We start from the raw sequence: 27176 nt of genomic DNA on the forward strand, positions 1-27176 counted from the left end.
TGTACTGAGATGGGGACTGCATTAGGCACAGTGAAGAAAATGCTTAGAGTAGACACAGGCCCAGGAAACAGGTCTACAAAGATCAACAAAGACTATAGTTCAAGACAACTTGCAACAGTCCCTGCTGGAGCACCTCAGTTGTTCATGTGCACCTACCTGTGGTGCAGGGAGCACTGTATTCCTGTGTGGCAAACTCATCTGGAAAAGAGAAGGGAAGGCAGAGTGAGCTGCCATGATCCCTGGCACTGCTGGCAGGGGCATGTTTTTCCCAGGCCCCCAGAGCAGGCTGGTGCCACCATCCCAGTTTCCCCCAGAGATTCCAGTTGGGGTGGGGACAGCCCCAGTGCCAGCCCTGTCTGGGGGCAGTGGCAGCAAGGCACAGCCACCCACACAGGCAGCTCCAGCAGGGAATCTCCAGGGCATCTCCACCCCAGGGTAGCCAAGGGCTGCTCAGACACCTCCTGCCAGCACACTGGGCTGAGGTGGGGACAAACTGCTCTGTCACTGCCAGCCTGGCACAGCAGCCAGGACAGCAGAGGCACAAGGAGCAGCAGGTCTGCCTGGAAGCACAGGCACGGCCACGCTCCAGGGCCAGAAATGAACACGGCACCCCCGGCATCCACGGCTCCACCCCAGCCCCTCTGCACTGCCAGGGCTCAGGCAGGGCTGGGGTGGCAGTGCCAGGCTGGGGGCAGCTGTGGGTCCCCACAGCCCCCGTGCCCCTCCTCGCTCCCGCAGGCACTACAGGCACTCACCTGTCTCGTAGTAGTCATAGACCTTCACCTGGGCTGGCTTCAGGCCCCGCACGGGGATGTCCCGCTCCACCGTGAAGGAGAAGCTGAGGCTCTCCCTGCCCAGCTGGGGAAGGGAAGCAGTAGAGGCTCAGGGGGGCTCTTCACTGCAGGGGCTCCCCCGTGCCTCTGCACTGACCCCAGGCCCCCGTGCTCTCCCCTGCCACCCATGCTCAGGGGGGACACAGGGCTGTAGGACTGGCTGAGGGGCAGGGGCAAACCCTGGGACCCTTTCCCACCCTCGGGGAGGCTCTGCTGGTGGGGAGATCAGAACCTGATCTGTGCCCAGGGTGGAGGCAATGTCTGCTGAGGGCTGGGAGGGAAGTAGCATTAAAAAAAGTTAGTCTAAAAAGTTAGAGTTTGTAGTTAGAAAAAGACTAAAATATTCACTCCCATTCTTAGCAGAGCCATGGTAGTTTTGAGTCACCAATTTTTTGCTCTATGCAGCCAAAAGTCCCAATGCCTATGTTTCTGCCCCATCCTCACCTTTTCCAGGTATAGTAGAACATGATTGGTATTCAGCTCTGTGCGCTCAATAACAGGGTGGCCTTCCAGCTGAAGAAAGAAGACCACAATGTTACTGAATTGATGGTGGCCTCCCCGTGCCCCTTGCACAGCCCCATGGGTGAGATGTACTCTGGTTGAAATAGTGCAGTACCCAGAGAACTAAATCAGCAGCACAGACCTGGCTCCTGGGTGTGCCACACAAGTATCATGGTCTCCTGCTCTCCCCTTCACCAGGCTGGCTGAAGAAGTACAGCCTGGCTCCAGTAGAGCCTTAGCACTGGATCAAGCAGAGTGATGGAACAGTTAAATGGAAATATGTCCCTCCTGGCTTGATAGTTTTGCACCATATCATTATAGCCTTTATTTTCCAGTTCATGCACCTACTTAGCATCTCAGTTACCCAACACCTAAATAGCCACAACGTTATGTTTTTAGATCAGTAACAGGAAAAAGGAAACAGCACTATTTTTGAACGTACTATGCACAGACAATGTTTATGGGGAGCTGTTGGGACACAGTGAAAATAAAAGTGCCCATCATCAGTCTAAAGAAAAAATTACTTATTCTATTTTTCCTAGACTCACATCGTCTCCCCTTGTGCTGGCCTTAAGCCATGTGTGAAAAGAGAGCATTGTACATGCCAAATGCACAAATGACAGTGACAAAATCAATCTGAAACTTTGTCGTTTGCTACAGACATTTGAAAGGTGTCTTGGATGTAAGAAACTGGATGTTTTCCTCTTCGTATTCAGCACTGGTGATGCCGCACATTGAATTCTGCACTCAGTTTTGGACCCCTCTCTTCAGACCTTGGAATAACTCCAAAGAAAGACAATGATCCTGGAAAAGGGACTGGAATGTAAGTCTTACAAGGAGGGTACTGAGATTGTTTAGTCTGAAGAAAAGGAGACTCGGGGGAACCTTATTTCTCCCGACAACTCCCTGCAAGGAAGTTGCAGTGAGGCAAGGGAGCCTCTCCTCCCAGGCAAATAGTAATAGAACAAGAGAAGATATCCTCAAGTTGGCAGGGGAGATAAATGTTGAATAATAGGAAAAAGTGCTTCACTCAAAGAGGGACTAAGCATTAGAACAGGCTTTGTGGGAAAGTGGAGAAGCCACTATTCCTGGAAAAGTAAAAAAAAGAGTAGATGGGGAACTCTGTGATACGGTAATAAGTCGGTATGGTGGCATTCAGTAGAATGTTGGACATTGAGATGTTTTCCAAATGTAATGACCCTATGATTCAATGTTGCTTGTATAACAAACAGGCTCCTACCTTCCTCACTGAGGACTTCAAGGGGATGAATCCTGACAGCATCTTCACATCAACTATCACCATGTTGGAGACATTGCGCTCCCCTGTGTAACTGAGGAACCAAGCAACAAAGATTCAGTGCACATCAACCCAGAGCTGGGCACACTTCCAGCTTTTCCATAACACTTGGCATCCCACTAAGGCCAGGCAGTGCAGCACCTTCTTCTCCAGCTGTGCCAGGTTCTGCTAGTCACCTACACAGCCTCTCACTAGCACACAGCAGGACAAGTCCTTCCTCCAGAGCCTCTCCTCACAGAACACCTGCCTCCTGCCCACCTTCCCAGGAATGTGATGCACTCCCAGACTGCCTCACCACAGGGACAACCAGACCTCCCCCAGCTCCCATGGCTCAACAGGAAATCTCAGACCAAAGCACAGACTCACCTGACATTTATGCCAATGTCAAAGACCTTGTGAGCCTTGGAGTCCACACACAGCTCTGGGACTGTGTACACACGGAGCAGGAAGGGCGCCTTCTCCTGCGTGGGCTGCACGTTGTACCTCAGACTTGTCTAGGGGACAGCAGCAGCTCGGTGTGAGCGTGTGTGTGTGTGCTCAATGGGGAGAGAGGGGACCCTCGCCCCACACAGCCAGCCCACTTCTCACATCTCTTCCACACTGCAGAGCCTTCCCTCCTCTCCTAATCTTTCTCCTCCACATTCCTCTAGTCTTTTTGTCCTCTTCCCTTTACCCACAGCCTCCCACTTCTCCCCTCTCTGTTCTTCATTCTCCTCTACCTCAATGGAAGGACTAAATGACCTTAGAGTCTTTTGACTACTGACCTAGACTCAATGATCTCAGGCTCTTTTCCAACCTGGATGCTCCTACGATTCTGTCCTCTCCAGCCTGGCCAGGCACTCCCCTCCCAGGATGCCAGCTGTCCCCATCACCCTCACCTGCAGGTAGACGCATCCTTCACCAGACACCTCCACGCTGTACTCCCCTGGCACCTGGGGAAGGGGCACGCGCTGCAGCAGCAGCCGGTTGCTGGGATCCACTTGGAAGTCTTGCTGGAAATCCCCTCCAGACCGCAGGGCCACTTTGGATGCTGCCCCGCTCTTGGCATAGGTGGCAGCTCCATACAGGGACAAGGCTTGGAGAGCCACCACTGTGTCCTGAAAGAGATGAGTCCCAGCAGCCATGGGATACAATTAGCCTCTCCACAGCCTGTCCTCCCACAGGCTGCCCTTTCTGTCAGCTGGCACCCTCCCCTGGAGCCTCACTTTCCCCAGTGTTAAGAAGAAAAGACAAAAGGAAAGAGCAGCTCCAGCATATTTCCCTTCCCAGGGGCACTACCTGACATATTTGTCTGTAGCCTCTGGAGAACCTGACAACCATGGGAGGTACTGCATGGATCTATTGCAGGGCTCCAGTTCCCACCTTCCTGACAAAACTTCCTGTGCTCCCACCTGGCTCTCTGACATGTCCCACCTTCTGACCTTGATGTGTGGCGTGGCCAGAGGGAAGCAGCTCACCTGGGTGGAGGAGAAGCCTCCACTGGGATTCTGCTGACTGCTGATCCACTTTGCAATAAGGGATGCAAACGACAGCTCCTCCTGGGCAGGGGCTGGCTGCGAGCTGAGGTGAGCCAGGAGCACGTAGGCCGTCATCTCCACTTCCGCAGAGGGAGCTCGGTGGCGATAGTACGGGAGATCAGCCTCGGGCTCCTTGCCAGGCCGCTGCCAGTGAACAGACCCATCTTCACAGGAGGCAGGGACAGAGACAACAAGCAATTGTTACTATGAAATATTGCAAGGGGCTTCTTGAGCCGCTGCTGCTCCAGCTGGGAGGACGGAGCCTCCAAGATATGTCAGTCACGAAGGGTGAAGCGGGAAGGGTCAGGCTTACGTATTTTGCAGCTTTACAATGAGTATGGGAGTGCTGAGCCTCATGCAGTACTTTGTCCTCCACACTCCACACTCACATTTGTGGGCTACTGCTCACTGCTTGGCCAAACCCTCTGTCCAGCCTGACTTAGGCAGAATAATTCCAAAGAATTATGGGATGTTCCCTGACAACTCAGAACTTGTGCTGTGGCCTCCAAAATGCCCTGTGAGCTCATTTTGTCTCTCAGCACACCCATCTCTTCTCTGACTGACCTGCCATATCCTCTGCAAGGTCACCTTTGTTCTATGTTGAGCCCTTGGCCTGGAAGGAAGGGATGTTCCTGAGCATTGCTAAGCCTTTGCTAAGCAGTGCTGGAGTGGTGAGAGCAGTGGGCTGAGGAGAGGTGGGAGCAGAGCCACCCAAGGGCTCAGCACCAAGGGGATGGTGCCTGGTGCTTCCTGGTCAGCTCCCTCTGGGCAGAGAAGAAGGACCAGGCCCTGAGAGGGACTTCTCAAAAAAGTAATCCCTTTGCACAAGGCTTTCCTCTCCCTGCACCTTTCCCTACCCACACTGGCCAGTGCCTGCTGCCATTGCCCCACCAGCAAAAGCCATTTCACCAAGGGAAGGTGTAAGGCTGGTGAAAGGCATGTCCCACCAGGAACACTCACCCTTTCTCACTGCTTCCTTTTCAAGTGAGTCAAGCAATGCCTTCCGCTTCTCCCTGTTCCCTGCCAGGGCAAAGGCGTATGCCAGCAGTGCCTTGGTGTACACATGGTTTTGTTCCTGATTGGCTGCTGTTTCCAGGCAGAACAGAGCATTCCGCACCACCGAGTGCTGGAAGGAGAGAAAGCCAGTGATTAGAGGGGTGGGGAGTAATGAGACTTTTGCCTTACTAAAAGCGTATCATCCTACTGAACTTTCAGATGGGGACACTGTACAAGTAGGGTACCATGTTTCCCAGATATATCAAAAATGACAGTTCTTGTATCACAAGGGTCAATAACCAAGTTATTTTTCCAATCTGGAGCAAATTCTGGTCATAGACTGGCACAGCAAACTGGCTCAAGTTAGGATGCAGACACATACTGTCACAGGCAGGGGAATCTCCAGCAATGCAATAGTGATGTAGGCCGTCAGCGTGACCTCGTTGTCCACTCCACCCTGCAGGGAAACACAAAGGTAGATGCTGACCCCACCCAGCTTCATATCTTGAGAATATTATCCCACCCCAGTGGGAGCAATGCTCTATTGTGCATTGTAGACCATCAGCTAGCCTCCTTCCTCTTGCATCTGATGTGAAGGTATCACCAATAAGTACAGAATGGTTCATGGCTCCCTCCCCAGTGTTTGCCATTGGCATGGGAATATCCCATCTCCCTATGTGCTCAAGAAGCTTAACTGGCCCCATCTGACTTATGGCCAAGTTCTAGCCTCACAAAGAAACAGCCAGGCAAATCTGTTACCTTCATAGCATTGTTCAGGAGTGTCCCAGAACTCTGGAAACAGCCGTTCTCCTTCTGTTTGTAGGACAGCCAGTTCAAAGCATCCTGGATGTGCTTCTCCTCTATGAAGATGTGATGCCGGGCCTGGGCAAAGGACTTGAGGACAAAGGCTGTGAGCCTGAAAGGGAGAAAAAGAAAGTGCTCAAGCAGGCCTGTTGCCCATTTGAATTAACAAGGCCCATGTGAACATCATCTATCTGGAAACAGGCAAGAAGGGCTGGAGAACTGTGGGACAATTAGTCAGACCTTATGTGTACTATATCCTCACCTCAAAAAATTCTGTCAAAAAACTGCTTTCCACTTTGATTTTTGTCTCTTATTTTTGCCTCTCACTTGGCTCAAAAAACCCTGTGATCCCTTTGTGTTGAGGCTACAGTTTGAAGGATATTGATTGTTGATCTGTCTTTGAAAAAAATTCTTTGAAAAATATAGGCAATTGCATGCCAATTAGCTAAATATGCATAATGGAAGTTCTCAAGATTACAAGGAAGAATAATTATATTCCCACAAGCTCATGGTCTGCTGGTAGATCTCTTAAACCATAAATCCATACTTCATGGGTTTCCCAGAACTCCCCTAGAATTTTTAGCAGCAGAACATATTGAAAGTGTTTTTAAGAGTTGTTGCAAGCAGTTAAGGAAAAGAAGCAGGCATGTGGTAAGAAGCCAACATGCTGTCAAAAGCCAATTACCATTTCAGAAACTAAAGACAAACTGAGGGTGATGAGTTCTTCCATTATTATCCTTACTTAAAATTGAAAACACATGACAATGATATACAAGGAGCAAGTCAAAACTTTTCAGTAAGTCAGAATGGCAACACACATGCTCCTCCAGTCTGTCTTTGCTTAGTAGCATACAAACACTTGAAAAAAAACCATTCAGCACTGCTCCTGAATTATCAACCTTTCCACTTGTGTTTCCTCATATGTTTCCATATGGAACCATCTTTTCCAGCAGACTTTTCAGCAGATGCTAGTCTAGAAGAGCTGCCACTGCAACTTTTCAGCCTTCCTCAGTCAGGGTGTTAAATCCCTGCTCCCTTCTTCCCCAATTTATCTCTATTTCCTTTTTGTCTGTGAGGAACATGCTGGTGGGAGGAGGCACTTCAGCCATATAGCTGGCTGATGTAGCCTATTTATTAAGAAGGAGGCAGCATAGGGATCACACCAGCTCTGGAAAACCTGCTGGTCTACAACAGCATTTCCTATTTACTGTCAGGCAGTATTTATTATAAATGTGTGGGTGAGAAAGAGAAGCATAGGTGGCATTGAAATCTCACCAGGTATTTCCTGGTTGGCCATAACGTTGTCCAAAGGTACTGTAAGAGCCATCTTGGTGCTTGTAGCTCAGCTGCCTCTGATAACCTGCAATGGAAAGATAAGGCAGGATTCAGATTCAAGAAAGAGTCTGCTGTGGGGTGGGGAAATAGAAAAACAGTTCCATCAGTAAAAGCAAATGAGAGAGGCATAGGTCAGTCCTATCCAATATGAAGTGCTGGTACATCCCCACCTCCATGCATTGCTTGTTGTGCATGAGGAAAAGCAACACCTGCCTTTCTTCAGAAGGATGACAGGTCCTACAGATGACAATGAATGAGTCACTGCAGCAGTGACAACTCCACATGGCATTGCCACCCCATGAGAAAAGTGCTTGTAATTATCAGGTACAGTAATGTTTAAGCAACACAAAATAATAAAGAGAAAAGCAGCAACGGGCCCCCTCAGGCATGCAGCAGAGACCATCTGTGTATGAGAGAAGACCTCTTTCAACATCTGGCCAGCATTTGACAGACCCACCCCAGGCAGGATCTAGAAGAAAGCCAAAGCAGAAGCAAAAGCCATGTCCCAGCTCACCGCTCACTAAGTATCCAGTGGCCTTGGATTTGATCTCCTCATTCAGCTGCCCTGTCTTGTTCAGATAGTCCAGGACGTAGATGTTGGGTGCAAACAGGACCATGTTCTGCTCCCCACAGCCAAAGGGCATCTGGAGGAGCTGGTGCAGGTTCTGCATGGCAGTGCCCATGATGTCACCTGGGGAGGAGGATACCAGAGGGATGTTAACAATATTTAGGGCTGGCTATCAGAATCAGAGGAAGCTGCTGAATGACAGATGCAGGAGGTATCAGAGAAGAACAAAAGATAATCTGGATTGATAAAGATTCTGGAATAAAACAGAACAGCAGAGAAAAGGAAAAAGGGAAATGAGAGAAAGGTTAGGGCATTGTAAGAAGACTGAGAAAAAAGCCTTGCAGAAAGGGAAAAGGAATAGCACAAACAGAATGGGAAGTGCTCAGTACAGAAGAGATTAAAGAAAAGAATGAGCTGTGCTAAAAACCAAGAGAAAAAGCTGTGAAGTAAGAGGTCAACACAGGAGTCAGAAACAGCACATGGTTCTTCTGTCAGGCTGTTATCTCACCCAGCACTGAGAAATATGCTCTGCCTGAGTCTTGTACCACATTTTCAGGTAGCAACAGGGAAAACTCCTCTTTCACAGGCACTCCTGAGAAAGAAAAAAGACCCAAACAGCTTCAGTGCAGTTCCAAGAAACAACTAATGAAAGGGGAGGAGGCCTCAGTGAAACAATAGGAACTCTTCCTATTAGAAATGCCTTGATTTCAGTTACTTCATATTTCCCTGGCTGTAATGCAATCTCTGCTTGAAACCACTCCCAGCCACTTTTAGGCACTGCAGATCATGTGCCTACAGCTTCCTCCTGAGTGTGCAAGAAAACTAGAGCACTTTTAACTCCAGTGCCAGAACTAAAAAGAGCAAACTTTATGCAAACATCCATGCTAAATCTGTCCTAGCTCATACCCTGATGCTTAGGCAGGATGGCCAATTCTTTAGGACTTTCTTCTGTCTTATGGCTCTAACTCCTTACCAATAGTACATGTTTTGACTACCCAAAAAATGTCACACTACATGGAATATGATAGAGGCAGGCCTCCAACATCCCACCCATCAAACCACACAGGAGCAAACAGAGAGTGTGCAAAGAGTGGGCTTTACCTTTTACACAGAGCACAGAATTCTGAGTTGCTTCCTTCTCAACTCCTTCAGGCTTGTATGGGATGAAGGAAAACAAGAGAGGTGAGAAATTAGTGAGACAGGAAACAGACAGGAATCCTCACAAGGACAGAGGAATATGTAAAAAGAAAAGTGAGGGAACTGAAGAAGAAGCAGTCACAAACATTCCCTGAAATACAGATCTCTGAAATAATTTAAGCAAGTGACTGATATTGTGTGTGGAAGAAGGACAGGAAAAGGAGAGGAGAACATTGCAGGACCATCAAATGGATGACCTGCAACTACTGTACACAGTGAGGGACACTTAACATACTTGTGGCAAAGGGACTGCAGCATTACAGAGAGCTGTGCTGAAGTCTGAAGTGTTGTTTATTGTAATGCTGCAGATGCTTTAGGGAAAAAAATTGTGTATGTTAACAATGGAAAGGGAGGATGTAGTACACTCTAGTACCTGGTGACACTACTGATAGCATATGATGTGGTAGGCAAACCATTAGGGGAGTTTTATGATACAGAGGAAAGCTCAGAACATAGAACCTAACTGCCAGATTACCACCCTCAGGATATAATAAACTAGCAATTTCCTACAAAGGCTATCCAATACTGCCACATAGTATTTCCTTGTGTTCCACATCACATCAGCAACCCTTCCTGCCACAGGAAGTGGGTAAGCTGTAAAATTTCAACGTGCTTTCATGTGTAAGTTCAAGGGGATTTCTCTACAGTCATCAAATTCCCATAGGTGCTTGTGAATCACTCACCTTCATCCTGGTGCCAGCCTATGTTACCAAACCATAATTGCAAAACACTCAGCTAAAGAGGCAGTTTGCTTGGCCACTCAATTAGCTGAGAGGCAGCATGTGCTGACTGGCACATTTACTGGGGGTATGTCAGAAGGAGAGAAGCTGTAAAGACAGTGTATTGAAATAGTAGGTAACAGATGGGAGCTAAAGGGAAGGATGGATTGCAGTAGGAGCCCTGTTACAGTAGAAGACAGGGAAAGTTTATTGTACCAGGAGACACAAGGCACATTTTTAAGCTGAAGTCTTTATGCAGCCCTGTCAAAGATAATGTAAAGCCATCATATTGCCATGCTGCATAGTGATCCCATAAAATCACAGACCAGACCAGGTTAGAAGGGATCTCAAAAGATCATCTGGTCCAACCTTTAACAAGAAAGGGAGCTAGATGAGATTATCTAGCATCCCATCCAATTGTATCACTGTGTAAGCTAAAGCCCATAGGAAAGCCCAGTCCTCCCTTCCCCGAGCCCACGTACCTCCACCAGCAGCTGCCTGATGACCGTGTCCTTCTGCCCTTTCTCCGGGGTCTCCACAATGTAGTTCCCACAGGGCTGCTGGTTCTCTAGGGCCTCAGTGGTAACTGAGAACTCCACCTGCCCTGGAGAAAACAGGAGTCAGTCAGCCCTGCCAGGCAGAGCCAGGCAATGGGATTCACTGCTACTTTCAGGAGTTTCAACTTGCAGGCTCATGGATGGAGATTTCTGTCACACCTGGGCCCTGCTTCTTTCCCACAAAAGCCAAGCTCTCTACACAAGCTGTGCTGTCATTGAAAGGTGGCTCTATTTTGGGGACTCTTTTACAGAACCTAGGACATCACAGTGTGACCAGCCTCACTGCTGTTCAGCACAGTGCTGCTCTGCAGGCACAGCACAGCTGCTACCACACCAACAGTGAAAACAAAGTGTGAAGATTGCATGGGGAAGACATCTCATCTCTGGGAGGAATGGAGCTAACAGAACATCTCTGATGGCCAGAAATGTCTCTGGCCTCAGGAGATGCTGTCCAAGGGCTATAAGGCTTGATGGTGCTGCGTGGGATGCCAGACACACACTTGGACCCTGTGAATCCCCCAGTCTTTTCCTCCCAAGTATCAGTCTTTGTCCCCCAGATCAGACACACTCAACTGAAGTACTTCCCAGGAAAAAAGCATTGCTCTAATATCCAATACTGAACAGGGAGAACAACACAAAGAAACCCTTCCTGCAGTTTTCAGCACCTTGAGACCTTTACCTAGAGATTTGGGAGTCACCAGCCAAGCCACGGTTTTCCTCACATTCTCACAGAGACAATGAGATTCTTCCTCTTTTTCCACCAGAGTAGCCAAGAAATGAGTAGACTGAGCCAGAGTCACACTGACCTGCCAGTTGTAGAGAGAGGTACAATTAAAAAAGGGTGAGCATGAGAGACAGGGAGCTAGGAAGACACAGCAATAGCTATTTCTTCAGTAGCAAAGGAGCAGGGAACTGGAGTTGTGGGTTCTGCATTTGGAGTATATAGGAGAAATAACATAAAATGTCAGGGGCAAAGGGTCTAGGGCTACTGAGAGATAAGGTAAGAAGGCTAGGTGAAGGCAAGGGTGCACAAGAAGGTACACAGCTACAGAGAACAATTTCAACCTCCCTTACCCTGATGCAGGCAGGCAGGTAGTTGAACACGGTGGCTTTCAGCGTGAAGGACTCCCCACGCACTACAGAGTAGGGCATGGTGAGCTCGACAAAGAAGGGCTGGAAAGCTCTGAGGGACACTGTCGGGGACAGGCCAAAGCCTGTGTCTGCTGAAGTGCAGAATGCATTGGCTTTCCACTCAGTGATGGTGTCAGGGATGGTCACTTCCAGATCAGCTTTTCCCTCAGGGCTGGTAAAGCACAGACAGCAAGGACAGATGGATCAATTTTACAGCACTTTGGTGACTACCTGTACCCCTTTTGGCCTACTGAACAGTATTTCCATCATCAGTGATGGGGTACAGTACATTCGCTACTGCAGGACAACTCTACATCTTCTTCCAGTCCACTCCTTGGACAAACCTAACTATGGCTGAAAGTAATTTTGTCACAGAGGATAGCCAAATGGTCTCTGCAAACAGTGAAGGACAAACACTTTGGGATGCATGCTTTCACATTATAAGCCCAGTTTTATTATAAGGAATGAGCTAGCCCAAGGTTCTCACCTTATAGGTACTAAACTCCAAATCCAGGTTTCTGGGAAATACTTTCGGACTGTCTCTGTCACCTCTTTGGGAGTGCTTAACTGTGCAGAAGCTGTCTCAGCCAGAATGTCTGAATGTGGTGAGATGAAAAAGAAATCAACTACTGATAATTCCAAACAAGCAAAACTTATATCAGCATCATGCTTCAGTCTGAGAAACTGTCAATCAGAAGCAGATGCTTGTGGCTGTAGTGAGCTATGGTACCAACCACAGTGGAGTTTCAGGGCCAGGGCTTATTGGCAAGAAAAGCTAGCCTTCCATTATTTTCTATTGGTCTCCAGAAGCCCTCAAAGTTTGGAAGCCAGTACTTTACAAGCTTAAAAAAAGAATTTTGAGCAAAAATCTATTTAGGACCTTCTACAAAAGCAGCCTTTTCACTTTCAGGTGCAGCCTTGAGGTGATGTTCTTCTCTATTCAAATCAGGCCAATGGAACATCCCTCTGTTGAAGTGTTTTTTGTAGGGTCATTGTGACTGAGAGTACCAACTTCCTGGCAAAGCTATGGCCTCCTCAAGAACTAGGCTGAAAATGCTCAAAATAAAAACATGCAGCTGGAATACAGGAAGGGTAAAAAAAGCCATTTTGACTAAAACAAAGTTTTCACATACTAAATTTATTCCAAATGAAATATTCTGTGTTTGGGATGAAATTTGTTTAAACATTTTGTTTTACTTTACTTTTCAATAACTGGAAAACAAAGATGGGGTGGGTGGGACTTGGTTTGCTTGGCTTTCACAAACAGAAAGAGAAATGCATCCAAGCAGAAAAAGAAGAAAAGTTCTTAAGGACATTCTAATTTTCATCATCTTTACTTTGGCTAATTGGATTTCTGCATTTGGATAACAATTGAGTAGCTAAAAAGTATTAGTACTAGTTGTGCAACAGGCGTCTCCAGAGCCTGAGAAGGTCTCAGGGACAGGTGAAAGAGGCTATCAGAGATATATCACATTGCTCCTGGCAAAAGTGGAAGGTGGCTTGCCTGTGTTTTTCTATTGTGGTATTTCAGTCTTCTTACTGCTGCTTATTTCAGTTTAAAATAATTAAAAGGCATCTATCCTGCATCTGTCAGAAGCTGAAATTGTTTTCAAACTGGACACATACAAAAGCACAGGTTCTAGTGCCAAAGGAAAACTCTTAGTATGAGACTGAAGGATGATAGGGCCAATTCTGTTGCCCAAACCCTTACAGTGTAAGAGTTGAGGTAACCCTTAAAAACAGGATAATAGGATGAGCCTATTTCCATGGACTTCTACCATATATGTCTTTCCATGCTAAGCTCCCAAAGTCCCAACTCATCACTGAAAAATTGTCACCCACTTCATGGTTTTGACTATGCATAAGACTGGCTGAGTTGATGAGAACAGCCTGAAAATGGTCTTGGAGACTCTGTAAGTGATAATCTAGCAATAGAAGTCTACTGTAAAAGCCCAATGAACAGAGAATTTATGAGCAGGATAATATCCTCTGCTCTGCCAGTTCTTGAACACTGTCTGGTTCTGCTGATTTCTAATAAGAAGTTACCAAAGCTTGTCCGTAGACCTACACAAACCATTCAGAAGCTGAAATCTACTAACCCATCAGCTCAGTACTGCTTCCAAGGTTTCAGTTCACAAGCCCAGCTCTTGTTTAAGTATTCACCCCAAAATACAAGCAGGACCTCTGTTGAGAACAGGAGTGATAACAAAACCAAGTTCCTTTACCGCTTGTCCTCATTTGATACATGGCTGGTACAGCCATGGCTCCAGGTGCTCCTATGCCAGCTGATTGATGGGCATCATAGATGTGATTACTAGGGCCACAAATCCAAGGTTTCCTCACATTGGTGTTTGTGAAAACCTTTAAACCCATTTCCTATGGGAGAAAAACAAAACACATCTTTTTATTACTGAATCCTGTGGAGGCTTATACAACAGACTTCACACTGACATTTTTCTGCCTCAAAATGGAGAAGTTGTTCCGGTGTGTGGATTGGACCTTAAGATGATCCCCCAGTCCTTAGGTCTGAGTGCCAGGGTGGCTCAGAGAGACCAAAGGATATATCTCCTCTTTTTCTAAGACACTGCTTCCAGCCCAGTTTCAGCCTAGGGGTCAGGATTAGCCAAGAAGAAGATATATGGTTTTCTCTCTGGAATGAAATGTCTGTGACTACAATGCAGCTCAAGGATGAACTGATTTATTCTAGGTAACTATAATGGCATGGGTGTTGCCTTAGCAAGGCAGACACCCTGGTTCAAGAGCAGCATGGTGGCCTCCCCTGGCCACTCGGCCCAAACCCACACACAGACATCAATGTGATGGATGGCAGAAAATGGCGTTTATTGCTGGAGAATTTGACATTTTATAACCTAGGTCCACACCGTTACTCCCATCTGCTTTCATCACAGCTAGGTGCTATTGGCTAATTACAGGAGTCATTACCATACACTAAAGAGGAGGGGGGTTACTATCTTTCTGTTACATCCCGATATCTTCCGAGCTGCCAGGCCCTAGCTTCTACACATGGGATCATTTACCTCCAATTAGAACCTCACTTCAAGTCAACCTCAAACCTTTTCCTGTAAGAAAACTTTGAGATTAATCCCTTTTCCATCAAGTATGAAGCATATCTGTCAAGACAAGTAAAGCTTATGACTCTCACCAAACATGCCTCTGGATAAAAAGAAGTGTCAGATCATTCAGATGCACAAACCCTTCCCTTGTTAAATTTCATGATGCCACAGAAGGCTTAAGCATTCTCAATCATTCTCCCACTCCACTCCCTAACCAGGCCAGGAGGGCTGTACCTTTAGGATGCTGTAAGTGTCCTCTTCATTCACCCCCATTACTGGAACATAGGTGATCCCATTCCGAACTATTGGCTCCATGGTTATGCAATTCCACTGGGGCTCCTCCACTGGTACATTTGAACCATAGACATAGCCATGGAATTCCTTCACTGGAAGTAAGTTATACACCTTGGAGAAAGAGAGTATTTGGAATTTTAGCATCCATTGTTATGAAACACAACTGAGGGAGTCGGATGCAAGCACCGTAACACTCACATCACCAGCACATACATCCACATTGCCATAGTCCTCCCTGTGCTGACAGCAGAAAGAGTTTGGGAATCAAAAAAGAGATCAACATTTGGAGATACTGCCCCTTTTTTTATGTTCTGCATGTTACTCTGGTTATTATGGCTCAAATATGTAAACAATAACATTGGCCAAACCATCTATAATACTTTGTCCCTACTGAGGGACTGTCATTTTCTGCTTGGCAAAATAAAAGGCAGAAAAAGATAAATAAAATGAAATAAAATAAAATAATAAAAGGCAAATAAACTCTTTGACACTTCTGGATGCTACCCCAAGAAATTTAATCCATGCATGAGGAAAATAACAGAAAAATTATCATCAAACACACAACAGCATTTGGCTCTAGCAAGACAAGCAGAGCCCTTAAAAGGGCTTTCTAATTTCCATCCCTAAAATCACACATAAGTCCTAAGAAACAACTGCTGCCCCATTCTCATCTTTTTGCCCACTGGAGGAAGATGAGAAGCAGCACAGGGAAGCTTCCCTGTGTCACCTCTGACAAGAGGGACTGTTCCCTGTTTCCACCCCAGCACTGGCTGCTCTTGCTCTGACCAGGCTCCAACCCGTTCCACAGACCAAGAGCTTACAGAGGTGGGTGACAGGTCAGCTTCTGGCTTCATGAGGAGAACGCTCTTGTCCACAGCACGCACAGCACACAGTGAGTTTGGGGAGGCTCGGAACTGCAAGTGAGCATCCGAGGAAGGCAGGCCTTCTGAAGGGGAGAAGCTTAAGTCCACCTGTAACCACAGGAAAAGCTATGTCACAGATGCCCTGCTCTCACAGGACTTTTCCTTGACTCAACTTCCAGTTGAGTGCGGTCAGTTCTAACTTTACATATGCATGTACACTACTCTCTACACTTTCTCTGGGCTACTGTTCCCTTCCAGCGGTGCCAGGGGAATCAGAACCAAGAGTTCTTGGCAACTTCAAGCATCACAATTGCTCATAAAATTTTTAAGGTGGTTTTGGGTTTTGTAGTCATTGTGAATGTGTTGAGGCAATCCCACATAGGGGCTAGATGTGATCAGATGGTGGAGCATGTCCTTGAACTGGTCACTGTACTGCACCCAGAAACTGTATGTGGAGAGAAAACCAACTTGCAAAAACTTTGCTCTTATTCTCTTTTTCCTAGCCAGGACCATCTGCAGGATCAGTAGCTTTGACCAGTTGCTAAATGGGGCTTTATCAGTGTAGACCCTGCTAGCACTTTTTTCTAGCAGTTGATCTCCTCCAGGTTAGCACAAACCAGTAAGCAGTGAAGTTACCTGCAACAATTGATACTTTGCTTGTCCAGTGTTAAATATATCTAAAGAAATTAGCTTTACCAGGCTAAATCTAAATAAGTGAACTTGAACACACTGCAGTCTGGTGGCTGCTCCCTCATGGAGTGGACACTTACCTTATTGTTGAAACACAATTCTGTGTTGAACTTGGCTGAATCAGCAATCACCTCCCTGCTGGGGACCGTGGTGTAGACAAGTACTTGGGCCACTGGAGCAATATCAGCTTGTACAGACAGCTGAAGTGAGAAGACACCATTGTCTAGCAAACAAAACAATGGCAAAAAGTTAAGGTGCAAAAAACTTTATTTTAGAGCAGCCAAAATTCTAGGTTTGACTTTATGCTGAACTTTATCCTAGCAAATTATGAAATTCCAGGCATCCAAGTGGGATGAATTGGTGTTCACAGAGAGGTGTAAGTCTCTCTGTCTGACTGAAAAGGCCTGTTTTCCAGTGCACAAGTATGATTAACTCTGCTTCAGCTTCTAAAAACAGACGATCAGATGTATCTCCAAGGAGCACTGAAGCCCCAGAAAATGCAGTGTCAGGAGAAAGACAGCAGCACAGGGGATTAGAGAAAAACTGTGAAAAGCCTAAAGGCAGAGAAAATGAAGGTCAAACTCTTCCCAGATCTTAGAGAACATGCAGATGTCGATCCCTACATTTACATGAAAGCAGACTGTAGGTCTGCCACTGTTGCCTAGCCCTGCATAAGAGTGATAATTTGGTGGGGGAGAGGAACTCACCACTTTCCTGGTCCAAATCCAGAATGTGAGTGCCTCCTCGCTTAATGTTTCCCTTGGCCATCACCTGAACAGGAGAAACTTCGTTGTGATCGTGGTTTTGCATTAGCCAAACCTGAAAGTGAGGGGCCCTGCAAGGACAGCAACTGAGCTGTGTGTCTGTGCTCACACCCAGCTCTCCGCCTCCCTGTAACAGAATCCCTGTGCTCACCCAGAGGGCACAGGGACATCCTTACGTCTTAACTCCCAACCCAGACCCTCCTTTTTGTTTCTAAATAACAAATGAAGGATGACAAGAAAGTGTTTAAAGACTGCTGCCGCAAACCACAGATTGTATTTCTAATCCCCCTATAATTTTCAGTGACAACCGCAAGGTATGGCAGGTGCAAACTTACCAGGTAGTAAAAGGTGATTTTCTTCTGGTCTCCTACAGCCTCTGGAGTAAGGATATAATGCACCTGGATCTCTGTGGAGGAGCCACAGCTTAGTGGCTTGGACTTGGGCTCAATTTTGAGGAAGCTATTACTGGGAGAGTAAAAGCGCTTTAGCTGGAGATAACCTTCTTCATAATATGGAACAACCCAGGAACGTTCATAGCAGAAGATGTTTGGTTTATGAACTGCCTGGAAAAGGAGAACAATACATATATAGATCCTCAAACACAGGTAGCCAAACTGGAGACAAAAATTCATGGCCTAATATTTAAAGCTTTAATATTTTTTTTGGTACTGAAATAAAAAGGAAATCTACAAGATTAATAAAAAATTTAAAACAAACAAACAAAAGAAAACCAAAAATCCCCCAACACATCAGTTTGGAAAGTGCAAGAGAGGATGGTGGTATCTTTAGCAAATCATTGGTAATAATCTCACTCCCAGAGTAGATGGAGTTTGCATCAAACAAGCTGAGTCATATTAGATTTTTGTTTACCATCAGTGTCACTTTCAGGGCCTTTTACACTAATGCCTTGCCCTCACCAATATTCTAGTTAGTCTATAGGGGGTAAAAAAAGGCCAATTTTCATTTCTTTCCTTGTCATCAGCACTGAAGAAGGGATAGTTCTGTTCAGTTCAGATATTGCCAGTGCCAAGATCAAGCTACAGATCCTATAGAATAGGAGGACAATCTCCAACTAATAATTTAAAACCTAAACTGCATAGAAGTTTACAAGAGAGAGTCCTCTTAAAAATGAGAGCAAGGGGAAGATATTTCACATTTAAAAGGGTGCTATTTCAGCATTTGATGTGCCTCATGTGACCTTTTTTCTTTATCTTTCTCATTATACCCGTGAATTCTTGCCTTTTCTTTATCTTGCAAAAATCTGAAAACTTCAAGCATCCAGTAACTTCTGGAAAATGTTTAATGGTTTTAATCTGTAACAAGGGAATTGTAGGGAGAAGAGCAAACATAATTCTATACACAAATATTCTCCACTACTCCAGGATGTGATATTACAACATATGCATATGACACAACAAATTGCATTTCCCACTAACAAAGAGATGCTTGGCAGCACTTGTTTGTCCCAGACACACAAATTCTACAACAAACCAAAGCAAAGCAAAATCAAATGAACAAACAAACAAACAAAAAACCCAAACCAGCCCCCTGCCCCTGCCAAAAAAAACCCAGGAGCTGTACTTAAAAACTTGAAATACTAAATTAAACTCTGAGATGTGCAGATTGGAGATAGACCCATCCTTGACTATGTAGGGCTGGCGATCCCTTGAAGCAGAATAGACTATTATGACCTCTTGATGTTCCCTCTAATCCTGTATTGCAACTGCCAAGCAGAAATCAAGTGTTTACAAGATAAGTGCAATTGTGACCTGGAACCTCAGTCTACTGTATGGCTATTTCCACCAAACTTGTGTCAAGGTTCACTCAACCAAGAAGGAATAATAATCTAACTACTTTTGCATATATAGTAGAAACTTTAGAGCTTCCAGCCCTGTGGGGGGCTTCATTACCTTCTCTGCCCAAAGGACTTACCCTAATTCCAATATTTTCAGAGGCCAGTGAGGAAGTGTTTAGGGCAAACTCTGCTATGCCCTCTTCATTTGTTGTATAGTTTTGTTCCTGTCCTCCTTGAAAAGAAATTCTCACTGTTTCATTGGCAATTGGAGCATTAGACCCATCCACTAATTTCACCTGGAGGAACAAAACCAGTACAGCTTAGAAGGAGAGGGATAGCTGCCACCTGAACAAGACTGGTAGAACACCAAGGTAAAGATGTTGAGCCCATGTCAGACAAGGAAGCCTCAACAGCACTTTACATCTATCTCTTTTGGAGACAGCTGCAAACTTTCTGAATACTTTTTCTCTGCCTCTTTCTTATCTCTGCCCCTGGGTCAGAGGAGTGGATGTGGAGAATGACATGCGCTCACACCCCTGAGGCCTCCAATTATACAGGTCACTGTAGAAGGAGAATTTTAGTGGACTGGAGAGGGAGAAGCACAAGGACAGAATGAGGGCTGTGCTCTCAGCTGCTGTTCCCCAGTTTGACAGCCTTCAGAGGAAAGGAGACCCACAGGTTTTAGCAGCACTGATGTCCAGCATCCTTGCAGAGTTTAGGGCATACATCTGACCAGAAGGTTCAGTAGCATCACTGCTTGGCACTCATGGCATTCCATTCTCATGGTTTCCCTACCTGCCCAAAGAAGGGGACTCCTCGCTTGTAGTAAGTATCTGAAAGCACAAACATGACTCTGCTAATGGTCCTGGTGATCTCAGAGAAGCTTGTTCCAGTCAACTCCACTCCTGCAGAAAGAAGCATGAAGAACTAATTTGCTCCTGCCTGACCAGAATTCCTTTTACTCTAGGCCAACCCTCCTTTGCTAGACAAACTCTTTTCTTGATGGTCCTGGACTAGAGGCAGGAAAACTCTAAGAGTCTCCTTTTATTCCTTATTCCTACTGGGCAAATCCTTCTGCTGCTCTCTCCTGGGCACATTACATGGCTCTCTCATGATCCATACCTGTATCCTCCTCTTTAATCTTAGCCTCTACATGGAGCTTATTCTCATAACCACTTCTCTTGAGCTGGAATAATTTGGTCTTTACCACTTCAGAAATGCAGCCATAGATGTCTGTCTGTTGGAGGAAAACAAACAAGACCATTATATTCTCATTTATACAATGCTTATTCAACTTAATGAATCCATCACTGTGTGTTGCTCTGAACTGAAGGAGAAGCCTATAACCTCACAGATAATTTACCTCTGATGCTTTTATCAAAACTAGAAAAATGCATAAATAACTTAGCAAAAAGCATATTGAGGTACTTACAGCAGCATTAGAGAAAAAAATTTTGCAAACTAGACAATTTTTGTGTATGTTTAAGAAGTTTGAAGCTGCCAACACTTGGTACGAGTGCACAGGGAATTAGTCAATGTATGCCACATAAAAAATGTTTGTCAGGCACCAGGCTTGTTAGAAAATAAAGCTGCTTACTTAAAATGCGTAAGCCATATGAGTGATACATAAACCAAAGCCTGTGTATTTGTAGAAAGCAGATGACAGCTGGAAAAGTATTTCCAAAGCTTGCCACCTCTCTTCAGCAAATTCATGTAGAAGGCAAGTCTCCACAGAAGAGATGCCTGGAAGAGAGGTTAGTAGCACAGTATTTATATTTTCTTTTGACATGGGTAACAACAGTAGTGGCAGAGGTAGCTGTGGACTCATGTGTCTCATGCTGTAGCAGAGCCCAGGGACCACAAGAACATCTTCTACATGCTTTCTTCTCCTGACATATTTCCACAATTGCTATTACTCTAACTTCTGTCAATTAACCTAGTATTGTTGCACCTGCCTGTGCTTCAACACACCTTTCAGTTTCGCTCTTGCCAGTCAAAAGGTGAAAAAAATTGGGTTTTTTTCCTGCCTGTCTTAACCACTGCTGCTAAACCCATAGCTCTTTCCTTCTTGCTCAAAATGCATCAGCCTCTCTCCTGGTTTCTGCCCCTTTCCTTCTTCTAACACCAGCTTTTGTCCCCATACACTGTCTCCAGTGTAAGCCAACTCCAACTCAGTTCTCACTGCCCATGGCTTTTCTATCTCAGTTTGCTCTTAGTCTCTACACTCCATCTGACCTTTCTGTTCCTTCTTTCACCTCTTAATTCTTCATAAAATTCTAGCCTTTACACACATTGCTCTTATTGCTCAGACCTTTCCCCTTATTTTTACCTTCCACATTTCATCTTGCACTCAATCTTCTCTCATCCTTCAGCCCTCCTTAAAATACATGGATTTTCACAGAATCATAGAATCACAGAATGGTTTTGGTTGGAACAGGGCTTAAAGGCCATCAAAGTTCTAATTTCCCTGCCATAGGAAGGGCCATCTCCCAAGACCAGGTTGCTCAAAATCCCATCCAACCTGGCCTTGAACACTTACAGGAATGCAGCATCCACTGCTTCTCTGTGCAACCTGTGCCAGTGCCTCACCACACGTTAACACTATGTCTGCAAGTACTCAGAGCAAGCCTGTGCCTACAAGGCATGCTCAATAACACTTTCTCCAATCACTCTACCCACCAGAGTAATCCTGACTCACCTGTCCAGAGAACTCCTCACAGACTGCTCTAGCCTCTTCACCATAGCAGGATATGCCTGCACGTTCATACTTCCGGCAGACACGGAAGTTCACGAGGCCAGGAACAGGCTTCCCAAATGTGTATCTACAAGCAGGGAGGATTGAAAGGAAAACAGAGACATTAGGAATGTAAGAGGGATGTAGAAAAATTACAGGCTCATCCCCATTGATGCCAGCTTTTTTCCCTAGAGTTGCCTCCAGGATACACAGGGTCATCATAGGAAATAAAAAGCAGAAAGGAATCTGGTACCATATGCTAATGCTGATTTTGTTGAGCATTCCCCTCATCCTGGAGAACATGTTGCAAGCATCTACCCAACCCCCCAACTCTGATAGAACTTTATGTATGTAATAGCACTGGGTCTTTACTCTCACTCTTCAGCCCAAGCCATGGCTCTCCCTGCAGGGTGTATAGCATGCTGCAAGGTGGAATCCAGTGAGGTGGCCCAAAGGAGAGGACAGCTGCATCCCTTAGGGTTTCCTCTCCACAATAACAAGCAGAAGATACAGTTCAAACATCATTCCTGAGTAAACTGAATTAAAGACCTCATCCCTTGCACTGCAGCTGGTGTGAAATCCTCAATGAGTCAAAAAATATGCAAGAAACACTCTCACAAAAAAACAGATCAAAAATATGTTTCTGTATGTTACATACAAAGTGCATCAAACAGTAACTGTTGCTTTTTGTCTAACAGCAGATATATTCTACTTGGTCCTGGGACCCCAAAAGGATTGAGAAATATAATAAAGTCTCATCTCTCAGCCTCCCAACTGAACTTTCATCAGCAACTCAAGAAAACACTGAAACCAAGCAGAACTTGAAAGAATGACACTTACAGTCCACAAACTGTCACCTTCAGTTCCTCATCAAGAATGCTGATGACTTTGGGCATTTTCACTGTCACTTCAAATTTTGGCAACACTGCAGAAGAACCAAAGGAAAACAGTCTATGTGGTAAGGAATAACATCAGAATGACACACAAAGGCACTCAGAGGCTATTCTTACAAATTACCTAAAAACCTCTTACATCTAAATGGTCAGATTTTAGAGGCTTCGGGCACCTGCACATCCCACTGAAGTCATTGAGAACCCCTCAGTCAAGCATTGCGCCAGGTAAGAGGACAAGATTATTACACCAGCTATTAAAATATAGCAACTTCATAGGTAACACATGGGCTGTCAGTCCCACAGCAGTAAGATATAGTAAAAGAGAGAGAAATCCACAGAGGTTTTCCACAAATATACAGACTGCAGCCTGGTATCTGCATTTTCAAAGCATGGAGATCTTACCAGTGTTCAAAACAGGAAGACACCCTGGCTTCCCCAGTGATACAGCACAGGGTGGCATCCCATCCACACCCAGCTGCAGGAGGGGAAGTGGATGGTGAGTGTCCTGGGAGAACTAGGAGGGGATTCACGGCACAGGACAGAGCAGAATCTTGCAGCTGGAAGAGGTCAAAGCACTTTGAGACTCATCTGCCAGGACACCTCTCTGCTGCATGAGCCAGGTCATGTCAGACCATGTAACAAGGGCTGCAGCTGGCTTGCTGGGGTGGGAAGATATGCTGGTTGTCATCATGTGCTGGTGTGTACTGGGCTACCATTTTTCTAGCCAAGCAGATGGAACTGCCATAGAGGTGAGAGCACCAAAGGGAGGTTAAGGCACTACAGCATCACATAAGCTACAGTCTTAGATTGTGGGGCAGAAAAAAAGATCTTAATTTACAGCCTAGACAGCTCCAGCCTAGACCCAGACTTATGGTGTGACATTTGGCAGGTATGTAGCCAACTGGAGATGAGGCCATGGCCTAAATGCTCCTCTGAAAGGAAAAAGGAAAGCCTTACCTCTGAAAGGAGGTAAGGCTTGTGCCTATCAGCACAGACTGATCCAAGCACTTTGCTCCTCCTTATAGGAGCCTTGCTGAGGTGGGCATTCTGAAGAGCTGCACTCCATGGTCTGGGGCTTAGGGAGGAGTCAAGGTCACTCAAGTCCTTCAGTCTTCTCCTCCCAAAGAGATGATTCTTGGGAGGGAAAGGACACAGAAACAAATTTCCAGCAATGCTGGACATCCTGGTCAGATCTGCTATGGTGTTCAATTAATACTTCATGTCCCATGGGACTAGGTGTTACGAACTTGAAATTGTTGTGACAATTACCATATTCCTCCACAGAGAAAGTATGCTGAACTGTCTTCCCAGCAGCCTTCTGTGCCACCACCGTGTAGGTCCCTTGGATAGGTTCAGAGGTGAGGTTGAAGAACAGCTGTATAAATCCCATCTCTAACTCTACGTTTGTCCACTGGTACAGACGATTTTTCTTTGGGTCCTACAGATAATGTGATCACAAGGAGATTTTGAGAACGAGAGTCTGCAATGAAGTCTAGTGAAAGCAGTGAAGGGAGGGACAGCCCCTGTGTTTCAAGAGGCTGCAGGCCAGGAATGGAGAGCACTAGCAGAGTTTTGGAGGAAGTACATGGCAGAATGACAGAGGAGCTGTAACCTGGGCCTGGGTACATGGTAGCCACCATATGAGTTAAAACTCTGTACAGCTGAATTGATGTAATGGACCAGCTTAATACAAAAAATAAACATGAGTCCTGTTGAGGCAACTTGTTTTCTCTGCCCAGGTTGAGGTGCAATAGATGTGAATGTGAATTAAATGTTTGTACCTACCTCAATATATACCAGTGGAATCTAGAAAAAGAAGAAAGGAAGCAGCATGTTTAGACAGAGTGCAAGCAACACAGTCAAATGACTAAGGCAATGATCACATTTCAGGGTAAAAGCTAATCATCCAATGGGGCAAGGAAAAAAGTTCCTGGTATGGATGATCAGAGCATTTTGGGTGTGAAAAGAGGGGGACAATCCTTTGTCTCAGGCACAAAAGAAAGCCAAAATTACTAATTACAAACTGGATGATCTGCAGTGCTAATAAGAACAGGTGTACATTGTGGTAATGGCAGATTGCACACTGTTTACACCAGCACTGTCCATTTGCAGTTTGTCAAACCTTTCCAAGAATTCAGAAGGCAGCCTTGTGCAGAAATTTGACAACAGATCCTTTTAAAAAGATCTGAAGTGACCCAGAATTTTCACTGTTATCTCAGTGTACTGAGAGCTCTCCCCAACAGAGACTATTCTTCCTCCCTTTACCTACATTTGACTTAAGGCAAAATAAGTTGAAAAACAAGTATTATGCTTACCATTTCATTCACAGGTTGGAACTCTTCATCCAGAGAAACAATTCTGAACAGGACTGATGGAAAAAGACAGTGAAGTTCCACAGTGCAATCAGTAACCAGAAAAATCAGTTGCAAAAACAAATGGTACAACAGACAACAGCGCTGTTCTCTTCTAAGGGGATTCCATTTACTAGAATGCTAGGTCATGCAAGAAGGTTACCTATCAACTATGGATATATGAATAAGAGGATGTTAAGAGCAAATCCACAGCAGTGTGAACATCTTACTGATCATGGGCATCACAATCTCATTAATCGAGACCTAAGTTAAATTTAAGTTGCCTTTGTCTACTTTGCAATGAGGCATTTTTATGCCAAAATTTACATCGGTCTTCTAATTTTGTTATAACTAGACTGATTTCCTAGGAAGGATGAATGCAAGCAAATTACTTCAGCACTTAGCTGCAAATTTGTGTTGGCTCTGGATGGAGAGGGAATTTTTAAGACATTTGTTTTAATCCAGGCCAAATTTAGGAGATCACTGGCCCAGAAGAAATAAATAGCTTACATAATTCATTCTGTCTTCATTGAGCAAAACCAGCTGCTTCTTTGGAAGTTATTTCATGACTTAGTCTGAGTTTTGGCCCTGTTCTCTATAGCATAAATATCCAGTCTTACTCTGGTTTTAATCAGATAATAATTTTTAGACCTCCTAACTGCATGGACCACAGCAAGAAAGCCCACAGTGAGAGTGGGAGGTGCAGATAAGTGCATTCATCTTAAGATTCCCCAAATTTTCCCTATATGGAGCAATAAAACATAAGTCTCAGCCATGAGGTTGCAGTTCTGACTCCCACTGAAAGCAACCCATATCTGGCCAGCATGATCCAACAGTTTTAGTACAAATGTTTGTTTCAAATGCAAATCTCCATCCATTTCCTGGTACCTGTCTGTCCAGGCTTGTAGATGGGTTTGTCTGTCTGGATGAAGACCAAGCTCTCGGAGTTCTGGACTGCCACTAATTTGCGGCTGCTGAACTGCAGCGTGGCTCCCGTCACCGTCACAGTGAGAAACATGACTGGTAATGGGACTCTTGATTTTGGAAGCTGGCAAGTAAGAAGGAAACGATGTAACTGACCATATTTAAAGGCTTCCTGAACTGAAATAGCTTTCATGAAATAAGAGATCTAATATAATCCTGAAGGACCCAGCACAGAAGTGAGAGGAACTATAATCAGGAACAAGAGACTGATTTTTATTTGTCTCTTATTCCTACCCATTCCTCCTCCTGTGCAGTGATTGTGCAAGTACTAAGCAGCAAAGGAACTCCTAGCCCTAGCACACAATCTTTCAAAATTCTTACTACCCTGGCCAAACCTTTCTATCCTTTTCCCTTTGACATTCACATACAGAATGGAAGAGTCTGTCTCCTCTTTCAGGTTATGTCCCTAGTCCTCGCAGAACATTTCCTTTTCAAACCAAACATCTATACCTCTCTTTCATAAGTGACCAAGTCAGTCTTCAGCCTACATCTGACAAACCAATATAAAAATGCCAACCTTTTCAGTGTCCTGAAGACCAGTTCTTCATTCTTCAGGCCAAAGACATAATCCAGGCTCTGAGCTAAATGATCAGGTTTCCTAGTTGCCTACAACTCACTATAGTCCCTGGGGCTTTCAATTACATTAAATTAAAATTTCCTGCTTTGCTGTTTTGGTTTTTTTTTCAGATACAGGCAATCACAGCTCTATGTTCTTAAATTAATCCAGTATCTGAGTATCTAAGGTCCAAAAGCTCTACTACAATTTGAAGGCACTTAAGTGACAAATTGAGGATGCTGAAGGATGATGCAGAAAGCCATTTCACTAAACAGCCATCAGGAGTATCAATATACTAAACCCACTTTCTTCTCCTGTCCTAGAAAGGGGGTGGCTTTCTAGGATTCAGCATCTCACAGTCATTTAGCGTACTAAGGAGATGTCAGCAGTAAGAGGGTGTTGAGGATGGACATGAACACACCTTTAGCCAAGAGGTAAGTGAACATCTACACAGTGTTACTCTGGTCATTACTTCTCAGTGCCTTTACATTTTATGCCTGGCACAAAGGATCATCCCACAGGGATGAGATACTCACAGAGAAAGGGATGCAGGTGAACACATCTTTCTCTGACACCACATCATCAATCAAGCTCCTGTTCTCCCCTAGGTACTCGAGTGTGGCACTCAGCGTCACAGACTCGTTCAGGTGAGTCAGCTGGACACAGACTTTCTCTTGAGAATCCGTGTGTATCAGAAAGGGCACCAGCACCAGGTACTGCCTA

General features: G+C 45.3%; 1 protein-coding gene across 1 annotated transcript in view; it reads right to left on the reverse strand.

Moving 5' to 3' along the window:
- Positions 1 to 27176, reverse strand: part of A2M (alpha-2-macroglobulin) — a 29720-nt gene that overhangs the window by 807 nt on the left and 1737 nt on the right. Inside the window, exons 2-35 of the mRNA XM_005531012.3 lie at positions 26990 to 27173; positions 25802 to 25961; positions 24878 to 24930; positions 24348 to 24368; positions 23832 to 24000; positions 22510 to 22594; positions 21634 to 21757; positions 20058 to 20172; positions 19731 to 19840; positions 19073 to 19231; positions 17476 to 17703; positions 17084 to 17147; positions 16457 to 16599; positions 15645 to 15794; positions 14764 to 14934; positions 13681 to 13831; positions 11943 to 12051; positions 11399 to 11627; positions 11004 to 11130; positions 10250 to 10371; positions 8953 to 9004; positions 8360 to 8443; positions 7798 to 7974; positions 7224 to 7308; positions 5904 to 6060; positions 5527 to 5601; positions 5109 to 5274; positions 4089 to 4312; positions 3510 to 3728; positions 2998 to 3125; positions 2575 to 2665; positions 1278 to 1346; positions 756 to 858; positions 157 to 198 (exon numbers count right to left, since the gene is read on the reverse strand). Coding sequence (XP_005531069.2) covers positions 157 to 198; positions 756 to 858; positions 1278 to 1346; positions 2575 to 2665; positions 2998 to 3125; positions 3510 to 3728; positions 4089 to 4312; positions 5109 to 5274; positions 5527 to 5601; positions 5904 to 6060; positions 7224 to 7308; positions 7798 to 7974; positions 8360 to 8443; positions 8953 to 9004; positions 10250 to 10371; positions 11004 to 11130; positions 11399 to 11627; positions 11943 to 12051; positions 13681 to 13831; positions 14764 to 14934; positions 15645 to 15794; positions 16457 to 16599; positions 17084 to 17147; positions 17476 to 17703; positions 19073 to 19231; positions 19731 to 19840; positions 20058 to 20172; positions 21634 to 21757; positions 22510 to 22594; positions 23832 to 24000; positions 24348 to 24368; positions 24878 to 24930; positions 25802 to 25961; positions 26990 to 27173 — 4346 coding nt within the window. The remainder of the gene's footprint in view (positions 1 to 156; positions 199 to 755; positions 859 to 1277; positions 1347 to 2574; positions 2666 to 2997; positions 3126 to 3509; positions 3729 to 4088; positions 4313 to 5108; positions 5275 to 5526; positions 5602 to 5903; positions 6061 to 7223; positions 7309 to 7797; positions 7975 to 8359; positions 8444 to 8952; positions 9005 to 10249; positions 10372 to 11003; positions 11131 to 11398; positions 11628 to 11942; positions 12052 to 13680; positions 13832 to 14763; positions 14935 to 15644; positions 15795 to 16456; positions 16600 to 17083; positions 17148 to 17475; positions 17704 to 19072; positions 19232 to 19730; positions 19841 to 20057; positions 20173 to 21633; positions 21758 to 22509; positions 22595 to 23831; positions 24001 to 24347; positions 24369 to 24877; positions 24931 to 25801; positions 25962 to 26989; positions 27174 to 27176) is intronic.

Source organism: Pseudopodoces humilis, chromosome 2 (assembly GCF_049639895.1).
Source record: "Pseudopodoces humilis isolate 2021_Gansu_Grassland_sample_001 chromosome 2, ASM4963989v1, whole genome shotgun sequence".
Classification (NCBI taxonomy): domain Eukaryota; kingdom Metazoa; phylum Chordata; class Aves; order Passeriformes; family Paridae; genus Pseudopodoces; species Pseudopodoces humilis.